Here is a 14,752-nt window from a genome sequence, read left to right on the forward strand (position 1 = left end):
AATCATCACTCTGTCAAGTAAACCATCCGACATGATAACTTCTTGCTCTGAATTATTTAAGCAAAAATACTGTAGGCCTATTTATACCCTAGTGTTTAGGCTTTTGTCCCCATTGTCTAACAACATTGGCATTGTGTTACAAAATGAAAAAAAAAAATGACTGAAGCTATTAAAAGCTGAGATAACTTCACTTTCAAAATCACCAACATCACAGTTCTTTGAGTTTAGAGGTCTCTTCTTAATCTTTATTAGCCTATTATGAATTTGTATCATTTCTTTGCAAAAAAAAAAAGAAAAGAAAAAAAGTCATGCACTAGGCTACTGTAAGTAGAACAACCTGTCCCATTTCACCAGTGAAAGTTTAATAATAATAAAAAAAAAGGAAAAAAAGGAGGTGTGTTCTTAGATCATGTGACATAGACATGACAGTGTGAAACAGCAGTTTGAGATGAATTAGTTACTTTATTGAAATTTATTAAGAAGAAAGTGGGAGGACTGGAGATCACCTGCAAGGGAAAGAGAGAGAGAGAGAAAGAGTGTGTGTGTGTGTGTGTGTGTGTGTGTGTGTGTGTGTGTGTGTGTGTGTGTGTGTGTGTGTGTGTGTGTGTATTTTTTTTTTATTGTTTCTAAACGAAACAAGTGGGAGAACCGGAGCACCCGGAGGAAACCCGTAAGGAGGGTGTGTGTCTGTGTGTGTGCTTAGTGGTCTCTAAATGGTCTTGGTCCAGGTGTGTTGACCCCGAGGAAGTCAGCGATGGCTTTTCCCACAGAGGAACCTACAGGCCCTAGAGAAGAATTGTTGCTGTTGTTGTTGTTGTTGAGGCAAGTGTGTTTTGATGGCAGAGATGAGGAACTTTTCTAGCTCTGGATCATGAAGCTCCATGGAAAACAGCAGCGACTCTGCACAGCCAAAGGTCTTACAAAGGTCCTTGAAAATGACCTTGTCAAGGTTTGCTAGAGCTTCTGGGTTGGTTTGAAACTCAGTGTCTTTGACTTCAGCCCACACCTTCGTCAACAGGCGTCGAGCTAAGAAAGCTGAGTTGCCTGGAATGATCACTTTTGACTGAATGAATGTCCGATTGACGAAGTTGTCCACAATGATCCTGATGTACATTTTGCGTTCTTTTGATGATGATGATGATGTTGCAGACGATGGGTGTGGCATCAGAGTGAGCATCACCCTGTGGCTGTGGTCAACAGCCTGAGTGTTCAGCCACCAGTTGATCACATCCAGGAAGAAAGCCATTCTCCTCTGGAGCTCGTGGTACATTTCATCTTGTGTCTGAGGAGCCGACGCTGCCGCCTCTTCTAACAGTGGCAGCATATACTCTGGTAACCTGGTGTCTGTCAAGTGGCTGTACAGCAGATCAGTCAGTTGTTTGACTATATGAGGTGCTTGAGGGCGTTCAATTTCCTGACAAGGAACAGCCTGGTCTTCAGTTGGTTCCTGTTCAGGCTGTCCCATGTCTTCAGTGGAAAGCAGAGCGTCCACACTGGCCATGAGGGACTGGACGGACTGTCTGCTCTCAGCTTTGGAGCTCAGGTGGAATTTCGACCTAATTTTTGCCATAATCCGACAAATGGAAGCGTGGAGAAATGCCTTGGTAACAATGTGTCCAATCTTCTCCTTCACTTTCTGGGGTTCAGGGCTTGGACTTCTAGGACTTTCTGGCCCCGTCCTGCTCGCTGTTCTCAACTGATCAATTTCATCGGCAACGATTCGTATCTCCAGAGAAGATTCAGAGCCCAGTTCCTCCAGCTCAGAGTCAGAAACGTCATCCAGAAGAGGTTCAATGAGTGCGTTCAACTCTTTGCAAATTATCTCCTGAACTGATTCCACCTTCTCTTGTTGGTCCTGGTCTTGGTCTTGATCCTGGCCCTGGTCTTCTTCTTTGGGCATTGGTGAGGGTGTCTTGATCTTTTGTGGTCGTGGTAGGTGCATCTTCGCCAAGAAGGTCTTAAACATTTCACAGGCATGATTGACCATCTTGTTGAGTCTTTTAGGGGCAATGCAGCAAACTGGTGAAGGAGACTTGGAGCCTCCAGAACGGGCGGAGCCCAGACTTTCAGCCACTTCCTCCACCAGCAGCTCTGTCAGTTGCTCTGAGCTGGGGCATTTGACGACGTATTTAACATCAAGAACCTCAACAAAACTGGAACGGATCGTATGACCAATACTTGACTGAATGTCTGCCTCGCGTAGAAGATTTTCCTCAAGAGCCTTCAACACAGCTGCTGATATTATTGCTGCCAGCTCCACCAGCAGTTCTGCCACCATGACTTTAGTGGCCTCATCAGGTTTTCCAGATTGTAATAACGCCCACTGTTCTGGTGTCATCCTTCTAAAAAAGGATTCGACCTGTGGACGAAGAGTGTCTGCTGAGATCAGTGGCATCGCTCTTTTATTCATATCGACCGTTTGTGTTTTACAAACTCCTTGATTTAGTTTTCAAACTCCTTGATTGAGTTTTCACACACAGGTCTGTATGTTTAACACTTACGGAAATAAAGACTGAATGTGTACAGTATGTCCTACTAATATATCAGTCACCCTATGCAGCATCCAGTAATGGGTACCAACTGATATAGGCTGTATAAACTCCACATGACGTCATTAATTGTGTTACTCACACATCAAAGGAGTCTCGTGTGGCGTCATGAAGATGACTATCATGACTATTAGATGACGTCATTTATCATTCCACTGGGCTCTGACGTAAAAGGCGAGTGTACCGTAGCGATCGTTGCTAGGCACGCATGTGTGTAAGAGTTGTTGTCACAGCAACGGCAGAAAATTGAGCGGCTAGTTCCCAACTTCCCGGAGGTCAATGCTAACCATGGATCTATTATAAGAAGATAATATAATACTAATACATCCATGATGCTAACACACTGAAATCAGATGCTGTTGTTCAGGTGTTATGGGCTTTATTTTTGATGCATCGCGAAAGTGAGTGAGTACGAAAGGGCCGTGGGCGAGCGACAAAGAGGCGGATACGCGCGGCGCATCGGGAGAGCACGTGTATCTCCATACAGGTGAGCCTGAAGGAAGTGCAGAGTGGAGAGAGAGAGAGAGAGAGAGAGAGAGAGAGAGAGAGAGAGAGAGAGCCGAGGCTGCCAGTCAGAGACTTGCGTACGTGCGTCCATGAGACCTGTAAATCATATTATTTACGTTGCTAGTTCATTAGTTTTTGTTAGACACCCAGTTTATGGATCATGTGTAGGCCTACGTATTTGTTAGTAGCCTATCTAAGTGCGTTATTTATGCTAATTAATTACACTGCATATAATATACAGAAATGTGTATGTTTATTAAATTTGTATTACATTTTAAAGGTGCACAATATGTATCTGCGCTATATGTTTTCCTTTTTTCTTGACAGAACCACCCACACAAAGCTATGCCCATACTGTTGCTTGAGCTCATTAAACCGTCAAATAAAGAAGAGTTGTCAGCATCCCTGTTTTGACAGACACACCTGGGGCGAAGCTAGAGATCAGGATCAGCCAAGCAACAAGTTATACAGTACAGTCCTTTATTACAACCCTCAGTAACATTGAGGTCCTTCGAGCTGGATCTCTGACCTTTACTCCAGGATAAGGATGCAACAGTACAGTAGTGGAGCCCGTCCCAAGAGAGATAGACATCCACCATGTCATCTAGATGATTATGAATTGGACCATCCAAGGGGTAAACCACGAAATACACATTACTCAACAGGGTCCGACGTTAAGGTTTTTTCCAACTTGCCCGACATCATCCATCGATCTTAATAGGTCTCTGCTGCCAGTCAATGGAAACAACTTCTCTACATGTTTACCATCATACTCTCCATATTCCAACCCTGGTTCTTGTCCTTTCCTCTTAGACTGCTACACCCCAAAACCAGAATTTATTTTCTCTGACCTAGCTGAATGTCCCTGAATTAAAAACCCTCTGAAACAAAGACAGAGATGAAGGGAGCTGCTGTTTCTCTCCACATTTCACATTGGTTAGATTTACAGACAGGATCAATTCTGGATGAGCAGAGTTTGGATCCAGAACCACAGGACTGTAGGAAACGTATTTCTTCATCTTGTTCCAGATGTTGAAGACCAGGTTGCCCAGATGTTTGGCCACATCTATCAGAGCTCCTGAGCCCAGCTGTGGATCGTCCAGCAGGGGGCGCTGCTGGACTCTTTCCACTGCAGCCTTGTAGTTGTTGAGGAACGAGACGTCTTCAGCTCTCAGCTCGTCCTCTGTGTCTCTGACTGTGTGAGACAGAGCTGCTATCTCTCTGCTCAGAGCCTCAGTCTTCTCCTTCATCACCCGACTCTTCTGCTGCTCTTCCTCCCTCAGAGCTTTGAAGTTGTCTATCAGTAGTAGTTATGGTTCAGTCGAGAGTCCTCTCTTTAGACTGTTTCTCCTGTATGCAGTTCTATCCGTTAGTGTTTTTTCAGGTCAGTGTGCTCCGAGTTTTGTAGTTGGTTCAGTGCATTTTGAATGTGGGATTAGCTGTTGTGCCAGAAAACATGTTTACACTGATGTGGTGTAACTGTGGAAATGATATTGGACATACACCTGACATTTGACCTTAAGTTCTTTGCAGTAGGTTCAGACTTGCATCTTGTTTCTTTGTTTGCAATAAGACTTTTCTTACTGTCTTGAAAGAATACCAGGTGTGATTGTTGGTAACAGATGGGCAGACACAAGGACTTGACCTCAGTACCTGAGATAACCACTGATTAAGACATTGACTCCTTCAGACCTTCTACAACACTGTTGTGGCATCAGCCATCTTTTATGGACTGGTCTGTTGGCGCAGCAGCATCTCGGCTGTGGACGGGAGGAGACTGAACAAACTGGTTAAGAAGGCCAGCTCTGTCCTGGGACGAGAATAAAACACACACACAGAATTGATGAATCAGTTATTATTATTATAATTATTGATCCCACAGCGAACGTTGAAAGATTAAAAAGAAGACATTTCTACATTCTGTTGGTTCTTGTCGTCCGTTTAGTCCTTCGCTTGCGTTTCAAGTGTCCAATCAGATTTCAGATCCTCAAACATCAGAGAATTCATTGGATTTCCTCCTTTAAAGCTTTTCTACAAAAATATGACGAGCGACGAAGGACGGCGCTGTCGGATCTGATCACATCGTCTGATCAATAAATCAACAAAAATACAATCAGGATATGTTTACATACATTTATATATAGATTTAGGTCTCTCGGGAATAGAAGCATTAATATGTACACATCAGCTGTGAGATTGGGTCCAGTCAATCAATCAATCAATCAATCAATCAATCAATCAATCAATCAATCAATCAATCAATCAATCAATCAATCATCAAAAACTCTCAGACTTATCTCGTCAACACAACATAAACACTTGAATTTGCTGCAGAAGATCCCAAAATACACAGAAGAGTTTCTCTCAGGAGCAAACCACGGTCAAGCTGAACAGAGATCAGACTGCATTTCCCAGCACGCACCTGGCCTCTGCACAGCTCAACTTCCCAGCAGGGCTTTTTTAAAATTTATTTATTTTTTTACTTCCCAGCAGGGCTGTAGCCGCGGTTTGAGGAACACTGAGGTCATGTGCCTAAATCTCCACAGCAAGACACTGAACAAACTCTGGCCACCCTTGGGGGGGGAGGGGGGAGAATATCACCTGTTAAATTGTTCCATTTCTCTGCATTCAGATGTGTCATTAAGAAAAACTTATTGATTGGCCTCTTTGGTTGTCTGCATTGAAAGTCAAATTATTTTAAAATATTTGGTAAAAAAAAATGTATCATCATTAGCCTTAAAGATTCAAAAATATGTAATGTGTTGATCGTCCATTTGTCATTAAGGCAAATTCATTCAAGAAAGTTACTGGTTGTAAACGTTCAAATGGAAACATCTGGTGTTTTTCATTGATAAATTAAGTTCATACAAAACAAAATGACTTGCTATGAAGACTTTTCGACTCCTTTCCGTCAGCTTGGTCTGAGTGAAGGAGTCCAGGACATGACCTTGGTCTTTGACGGTGGCTACAGCCCTGCGGCTACGAGATTGACACTTCACAGGCAACTTTTAGAGGCAACATGTAATAGTAGTACGGTAGTAATTTTCATTCATAGTGAATCCACTTTTTCCCAACTGATTATGGCCAATAATAAATAAACCTGCTTCTGTCTCATTCACATAGGTGACGAGGTTCATGACGACGTCCAGACCAACTTGCTTGTTTACACAGAGAAAAACTGATCAATTAAAACAACATGCGAGCTATTACATCATTAAAAACACAACACGTGAGCAGTGACGTCTGATTCATGTGATCTATGTACGGATGTAAATATTTCAAAGATCTGGACCAGGATCCAAAATAGAACCAGCTACTGGAGCCCGACCAAACTTGGTAGATAAAGAGACGGTTTAATGTCAGAGAGGTAAACGTGCTGAGAACAATGAAACAGAACAAACTCTATCAGTGTTTTTATTGAACATGTCAGATCCTGTATGAACAGGGACACAAAGACACTGAAGTTAGTTTCAAGTGACCTTTTTTAAAAACGTAGACTTTCAGCTTTCTGACATGAAGAAGCAGAGACCTGCCAGTGTTTTCAGTTTTGTAATAATTACAAGGAAAACAGCAACATGCCGCAATGTTGGAGGAGTAACAACAGAATCTTCTTCAATAAAACTGGCTTCTGATATATAAAAATGTCAGACTCAACTGGTAAAATAAATATCTGCAGCTGAAACCAGTAGATTCATAGAAATTTAAAGCTTCAACTCACTTTTCAAGCGAAATTACAGAACGTGAACTGAATATTGTTTGTCTGCTAAATCAATTTACTGAGTAAATAACAGATGATTCAAGGAGGAAAAATAATTAAATTACAAACCTTGGTTGCAAGAGGACTTCACATCAGCTGACTTAAATCCTTACATTCATAAATTTAAAGCAAATGTATCATCTTTTCTGTGCTGTTAAGGGGCAACTGATACTGGATTGTTGTGGGTGAGACTAACAGTAACAAAGAGTTTACTCAGTTTTTAATCAGACATTTTGACTAATTCAGTTGTGAAGGAATCGTTACAGTGCAAAGCTAATTACATTTTGTCGGTGTTGTCCGACAGACCATCCCTGTTCTGGAGACACTGTTTGGAAATCAACACTTATGTAATTTCTTATCATTTAATATCAATGTACCTGCAGTAAACAAAGATGATGATTGTGTTGTTATTATTCCTGCTGGTGACTTTCAGCAGTTGATAGAAGTTGGATATAATTAAATGCAACTTGAGAAATATTCCCACAGTGACAATGAAGTGACGTAACACATCACAGGGCTGTGATTCACAATTATTTTCATTATCGATTTGTTTTCTCCCATAAAACATCAGAATGTAGGCCGGTGATGTGACGTCTCCGATCAACAGTCCAAAACCCCAACATACCATAAACGCACCACAAAGTGTGAAATGTTTCAGCTCTGAACTGTTATATTACTATTTTATAACTAGACTTAAAAGGTTTGTTTTGGTTGATTTACCGTGAGCATGTCACAAGTAACAACAAATACCAAAAGTTTTTACGTTCAGTGTCTCCATCACAGTTTGTCCACTCTGTACAAATCCTGGTTACAATTGTTGAATTTGATCAAAAATAGTTTAAAGGGAAAATGTTCATTGTGTGGTTCAGACTTCAACTTGGCAGTGTATCCCCTGGCAACCGAACAGCACAGATCTGATTCGCACCGGTTCTACTGTCCTTTTTGGTTCATCTTCTCATTATGAACTCATGTCAGCACTGCCTCTAAAAGTTGCAAATAAAAGGAGCACGTCTTCCTCCTCCTCCTCATGCCTCATGTTAACCTGGAAAGTATCTACACAGTGAACCAGACGTTTGCCCACAGCTACATTTCAAATCCTTTTCCTCAGAAGGTGGCAACATTTGGCGTCCGAGAGGCAGAGACCTGTTGCCCTTGAAGGTGAGGGAACCAAACCGTTGACTCATCGAATACTACACCACAGTTGGCAGATTGAAACCTCCACACATCATGGTTCAACCAGGTGACAGAGTGGAGCTACTGGACTAACGTCTAAACCCCGCCCTCCTGGGAGTTACAGGCAAAAAGGCAAATCAAACACACCCAGAACTGAAGAGGATCTGAGACACTGACGGCTTCCTGTCCAGCCAATCAACGAGCCCCATGACGATCATCTGACCAGGAAGTGAGTGCTAGCTACAACAATCAATGGCTCTATTGGTAAGACTTGGAGAAACAAAAACTTTATGCACAATCAAAATGCAAACAGGAACAACAAAAAAAAAAGGCAAGGCTGTAGCAACAGGAAATAACGACAAGTCTCAAAATGTTTAAAACGGAAATCTAAACAGCCTAAAAGGAAGCAGAAAATAAAACAGGAAACACATCAAGTTCCAGCGAGTGATCAGTGTGTTGGTAACGTCCACGTGTTCGGTTCTGTGCTGCTGACTGATCAGTCGTCCAGCAGCGAAACACAACGATCCGTCATTCAGCCTCAGTTGTGATTGGGTGGAGGGGGCAGGAGGGGGGCGGAGCGGTCGTCGGTGAGGGTCCTTTTGAGCTTCACTCCTCTGATGAGCGTCAGCATGTCTCCTTCTCCTCGTCCTCCTCCTCCTTCTTCTTCTTCCTGAGTGGGCGGCTCCGCTCCCTGGTGGTGGCTGGCGGGCGGAGGAGCCTGGGGCTGGTGGTGAGCGCCGTGGCCCGGCCAGGGGGGCTCTGCCTGGGCTGGGGGGGGCAGGGCCTGCTGCTGGAACTGCCTCTGCTGCTGGTTGAGCAGCTGCTGGTGCTGGTCCGGCTGCTGGTACTGGTCCGGTCGGTGTTGGTGTTGTGGTTGTGGTTGGGGTGGCAGGGGCTGCTGATGCTGCTGATGCTGCAAGTGATGCTGCTGCTGCTGATGATGATAGTATCGCTGCTGCTGCAGGTGGAGCTGCTGGTTGTGCTGCTGCTGCTGCTGCTGCTGCTGTTGAAGGTGGAGCTGCTGCTGCTGCTGCTGCAGGTACTGTCTCTGCTGCTGCTGTTTGATGCCCTCTGGTGACAGGGAGGGTACAGTGGGCACAGGCACTGGGATCGGCATCTGACCTGGGACCAGCTGGTAGTACGGCGAGGAGGGGGGAGGTAGGGCGCTGAGGCTCTGCGTGGAGGTGCAGAGTTTATTGTAACCTAGACCTCCTGCTCCTCCTGCAGGGGGCGCTGTGAAGACGTTCTCCTCACTGCCCCCGTTCCCTCCCAGGGCCTTCAGGGGCACTTGGGGGGTGGAGATGGGGATGGGAACCCCACCGCTGATCGTTCCTCTGCGGTACGCCGGCTTGGACGAAGGCTTGCGCCTGATGGTCGCTGTGTGTGAGGGCAGCTGGCGGACAGACCCGCCGATCAAGTCGGGCTCGGCCAATAGGCTGACGGTGGAGGAGGGGCGTTTGGACTGGGCAAACTTCCTGTACTGTAAACTGAGGTCGGAGTTCCTCGGGATGGTCGATGACTTGTCAAAGTCTGACTGGCTGTTGCCATGTGACAAGTGGTGGAGGGAGATGGAGTCCGCGTCACCATGGAGAGAGATTGACTCGTAGTCCACTGAGGGGGGAGGAGCATAGAGAGGGAAGAGGTGAGGAACAGCTGAACTCAATGACCTTTAAGCCCCAACACACACACACGGGATATGACAAAAAATTTACAACTTAACAACATTAAACACACACTCACAGTCTGTCTATAGTTGTGAGTAGGGGTGTGTATTGGCAAGAACCTGGCGATCCGATACGTGTCACGATATACAGTATTACTATATATTGCAATACTATAAGCAAGGCGATATATCGCGATTTCTTTCCTTCCTTGACCTGTACTCTTATAAATGCAACACAAAAATGAGCTGTGAATATTTGTAAAAAAAAACAAAAACGCTAAGGTGCTTTTGAATATCGATGCAGTATCTTGAAACGAAATATCGTAATATTTCAGTGTATAGATATTTCTAACAACCCTAGTTGCGAATACACACTCTGTCTACAAACTAAACCTGACTCCACAGATAGTTTGTGAATGAAGACGCTCCACTCTGATACTGCTCTCTGAAACGCTCCTTTTATCTGTGGTTTAAGTTCAGACAAAACTAGCACATTTAGTGTATTATCATAATATAATTATATTCAGCAGTGGTCAGTGGTTAAGTGTCTGGCTCTAAAAGGCACGACCTCAGCAATTGTTGAGGGGGAGAAAAAAAAGTTTTTCATTCATTCATTTTCTATACCGCTTATCCTGCACTAGGGTCACGGGTGAGCTGGAGCCTATCTCAGCTGACTTCGGGCGAGAGGCGGGGTACACCCTGGACAGGTCGCCAGTCTATCACAGGGCTGACACATATAGACAGACAACCATTCACACTCTCATTCACACCTATGGGCAATTTAGAGTCGCCAATTAACCTAACCTGCATGTCTTTGGTCTGTGGGAGGAAGCCGGAGTACCCGGAGAGAACCCACGCATGCACAGGGAGAACATGCAAACTCCACACAGAAGGGCCCCAGCCGGCCGGCGGGTTCAAACCCAGAACCCTCTTGCTGTGAGGTGACAGTGCTAACCACTGCACCACTGTGCCGCCCCCCCCAAAAAGTTTTATATAATAGAATTGATTATTAATTAATTGTTATTGCTCTCTATTATTGCTCTCTATTGATTTGAAAGGAGTTAGGTATTGTTTAAGGCAACAAATACAGAGAGGGTTAGTATTTATATAATAGTAAACAACAAAAATTAATTGGAAAATCACTACAAATCAGGCTGCAACTCAAACTACTTAAACTATTTGTTGGCAGCTGAAGCTACAAAGTTTTTGGATACAGATGTGAGGAGAGAAGGCAGGCAGGCAGACAGGTGAACAGGCAGACAGGTAGTCAGAGACCTACCATAGAGGGGAGGATCTCTCTTTATAGCTGAAAGAGGAGAAGAAGGAAGTTTAACCGAGAAAACACAAAAACTACGGCAGAGAGAAACTTGAGCATCAGAGAAATACAAAGGAGACCAGTAAATAAACAACAACAGGAAGTCAAAATCCAACAGAGGACAGAGGAGAGGGTCAGTCCGCCAAAGTATTAGTCTGTGTTCATCATGAAACATCAGAGATCGTCAGACGCTCGTTCATGTTTATACATTTGTGTGTGAGAGGGTTAGGGTGAGCGTGTGTGTGTGTACTTACTGTGTGTGTGTATGGTGTCTTCAGAGCAGGAAGGGGTGGTGGTCTGGGTGCTGTAGCCACTGGAGCAGTGCAGAGAGTCCCTACTGCTCCTCTGGGCGTCCGAATTCAACGCACCTAGAGTGAACGCCAGCTGATCCCGGGCCGAGCAAGACTGAGAGAGAGCAGGAGAAAAGTTTTATTTAAATTTTTTCACCAACCTGACAGAGGAGAGACAACTTTTTATTATTTGTGCATTTATAAATTGATTTTTTCTATTTATTAATTTTGTATTTATTTCATATAAATATCTCTTTATTATATATTTTCTGTTATGAATATGAGCACTAAGGGTTAGGGTTAATAAAACTCAAAGCTCAATAAAACATATTAGAAAGAAGAACAAGGAAAGGAAAGGACATGAAAGAGGAAGCAGATGGAAGTGACTGTGTGTGTGTTACCTTCCCAGATGCAGACATGGCTCGAGCTCTCTCTCCATGGTGTGTGTAGGCGCTGTGTGGGGGGGCCAACAGGCCGTTCTCCGTCCCCACACTCACTCCAGCAGCCATCTGATTGGCGGAGCCGACAGCGTCCTGTAGTAAAGAAACCGGTCAGTCAGGGAATCAACATGAAGTATACACGTAAACAACAGTATCACAACCACAGAAGCCACGTGACTGCGTTTCTGTACAGTCTTCAGATTATACTCTACTAAAATAAAATAAATCTATTAATTTGATGAAAAAGACAAATATTTTTTCCAAAACGATGAGAATGTGCAGTTTTCATTGTATCAGGCAGGACTTGTGTTTTGGCTGCTGGTCTGTGAACATCAACACAAATTGCAATGATAATAATTTACATTTGTCAAGTTGTGGAAAATCTAAGTCTCTGCAGGGAAAACATTCAGCTCGTTAGCTTAGCTTTATTCATTAAAATAAAGAGTCCTTCTAATCGCAAACTCTCTTTGCATATCTTTTTATTCTATTGGGGGAAAACTGCGCTGTTATTTATTAATATAATATATTATATACTAATAATAATAAGCTGCAGGACTGAGCTGGTTTCCCCAAAGTGACCTCTGGTGATGACAAATAACCAACTGTAACTGAAAAGTTTGGATCCAAAGTGACAGTTTCATAACGTTAAAATAAACTCATGGGAGATAAAGACAGACGTTATTGTCTGCTCTTCTTCTTGTCAACAAAAACCATGAAAAGACCAGAACCTACAACGTGCCTGTTTGTCGGCTCAAAGATCAGTGACATAGATCTTAATCAAAACGAATAAAAATAAGATAAAAAATGACAAATAAATCGTTCCATGTATACAATTTATAAAGAAAATAAGCTGGGAGTGGAGGTAGGAGTGGGGTGGGCAGTGGTAAATTTTAAAGTTCAAATTAATTAATCTATGAGGAAAATAACTGAACGTTTGTTGGAAAAAAACGATAGAAACTCAGTCAAGGAAGGAAACGTATGTCTACTCTAAATAGGCACAGTTTACGGCACTGTCCAGATCTTTCCTTGTTGCTAAATCCAACTTAATCCAACTTTAAAGTAAAGTTTAATAAGATCTTGCAATAATGAAACGCAAGCAGTGTCTCTCCAACCTTCAAAGTGTAGAGTTATGTTTCCTTCCTTGATAGAAAAAAAACACACAAAAAGTCCCAAAAATTTTGGCACTATACGCTGTCATAAGTTTAAAAGGATCAGTAATTCTGTTGCAAATTTCACTGTCATTAGGAAATTGTGTTTTTGTTGGGGACAATTTTCAGTGGTGGATTCGTCTCTCTTTGGTTTTCTGAGTGTTTCAAGGCAGTAGGACGTGTGTTGGAGACATTGAGTCAAGTAAACTTCAGTGTGTGTTCATGGTGGTGGAGGAACACGTGACAGTGACTCATTCAGGTGTTTTAACACAGTGACAACAAGACGGGAATTTGATGCCTCCATCTTTGATCTGATCTTGTCACAACAGGATGAATTCAACAACGGTTTTGGTCTCTTGCTGAGATTTGTTGACGATGAGTTAAAAACAAGAAATCCTCGAAGCGACCAGTGACTGACAACATGACATCACAGTGCCTGAGTAAATCACAGTTTACTGTCACACTTTTTAATGTCATACTTTGTAAATAAACCCTTCAGTTGAAAACACAGAGACTTGGTTTATTTCTGTCATCACCTTACAGGAGAATAAAACAGTCTGTAATCACAGGACCACTGACGAGACACCACTGACACCAACATCAACACCAGTGTAAATATCCACGACACAAATGTGACGAGGGGTCTGACAGCGGGACCGGGGCCGGCTCAGGTTTGCAGGGTAAGATGATGTGAACGCAGAGTGGGAGGGTAAAACATACTGGAACAATATATTGATTAAGATCCAGTAACTGGGTGTCACCTGCTGTTTTATATGTTGCAGCTGTTTCATCACCTCCTTTAGTCAAAACAAAACGAAAAAAGCTGAAATGATGAAGTTAATTTACCGAGCGACAGGGTAATTATCAGATACAGATAAGTGCTTCAATCAGCATATTAAGAAAAAACAAAGTTTCAGCTTTTTAGTGTTAGCACTTGTTTTATTAGATTATAAACTGATTTATCTTTGAGTTTTAAGTTGTTGATCAGACAAAACGAGCATATATGTGATTTTATATGCTTGGACTGTGTGAAAGGTTGTGTTTTCCACTATTTTCTGGCATTTTACAGACCAAACACTTAATTCTGTGGTTTATGGTTCAGTGCCTTGCTCTAGGGCATCGAGTCGGTAAGAATAAAGAAAATTTCAATCATTAATTAATTGTTATCGATATCAAAATGATTCACGTCAGGTGTCATTTGGTGGCAACAGATATAGACAGACACAAAAACAAAAACACATCCAAAGACAGAACTAAAAAGTAAAAAAAAGACAAAAACAAAAACACACTGTACAGTAAACACATGTGGACAAACACTGACACAGCACCGGTCACTCTGCACGTGAACACACACACACATTTAATGGAGTGAGTTGAAAAAATGTAGAAAAAACAGATGTGAAGTGGAACCACAGCTGGATTAAAGATGTAAACATGGTTTGACCTGAGACATTTGGGGTGGGCAAGATGAACGGGGATAAACTGAGTGTGAGCTAATGTCAACACCGGGGATGAACGTGACGATGAGAGTCAGACACACGGCTACGACACGGTGGGCGGGGCTTGGGGGAGGAGGAAGAGGGGGAGGGGGAGGAGGAGGAGGAGGAGGGATGGAGTGTTTTTCTCACGGTGGTCATGTCCCTGCGGCTAACGCGGTGGCTTGACGCCGGATGGTGGCCGTGGCCGGCGGCGTAACCATAGCGACCACGGCTGCCCTGACGACCGAGGCGAGAGGGAGAGTTCCCTTCGCTGAGGGACCGCCCACATTCATCCGAGCCAATCAGCAGATAGGGGGAGGAGCAGCGCTACACACAGGAGAGGATTAGAGCAGTGTGGGTGTGTTTGTGTGTGTGTGTTAAGTGAAAAGGCTTTTATTTTGTAGGTCCATGTCTCTTGCACTGTATTTTGGA

The 14,752-nt window shown here is 43.4% G+C and overlaps 2 protein-coding genes across 3 annotated transcripts in view; both read right to left on the bottom strand.

Moving 5' to 3' along the window:
- Positions 1 to 575: 575 nt before the first annotated feature.
- On the bottom strand, positions 576 to 2,470 carry LOC146987601 (uncharacterized). The gene has a single exon (XM_085778065.1). It carries the CDS (start codon positions 2,408 to 2,410, stop codon positions 749 to 751), a length of 1,662 nt encoding a protein of 553 aa, XP_085634191.1. The 5' UTR covers positions 2,411 to 2,470; the 3' UTR covers positions 576 to 748.
- Positions 2,471 to 7,211: 4,741 nt separating this feature from the next.
- The window catches only part of mtss1 (MTSS I-BAR domain containing 1), a 61,780-nt gene continuing 54,239 nt past the window's right edge, over positions 7,212 to 14,752 (bottom strand). The window contains exons 11-14 of one of the 2 annotated variants that reach the window (XM_085776842.1): positions 11,656 to 11,787; positions 11,219 to 11,369; positions 10,929 to 10,955; positions 8,252 to 9,597 (exon numbers count right to left, since the gene is read on the bottom strand). In XM_085776842.1, the coding sequence (XP_085632968.1) occupies positions 8,525 to 9,597; positions 10,929 to 10,955; positions 11,219 to 11,369; positions 11,656 to 11,787 (1,383 nt within the window). In that variant the 3' untranslated portion in view covers positions 8,252 to 8,524. Of the gene's footprint in view, positions 9,598 to 10,928; positions 10,956 to 11,218; positions 11,370 to 11,655; positions 11,788 to 14,752 lie in introns of both variants that reach the window. The other variant, XM_085776843.1, reaches the window with a different exon arrangement.

Source organism: Trachurus japonicus, chromosome 5, assembly GCF_045865225.1.
Source record: "Trachurus japonicus isolate A0001 chromosome 5, Traja_1.0".
Classification (NCBI taxonomy): Eukaryota; Metazoa; Chordata; class Actinopteri; order Carangiformes; family Carangidae; genus Trachurus; species Trachurus japonicus.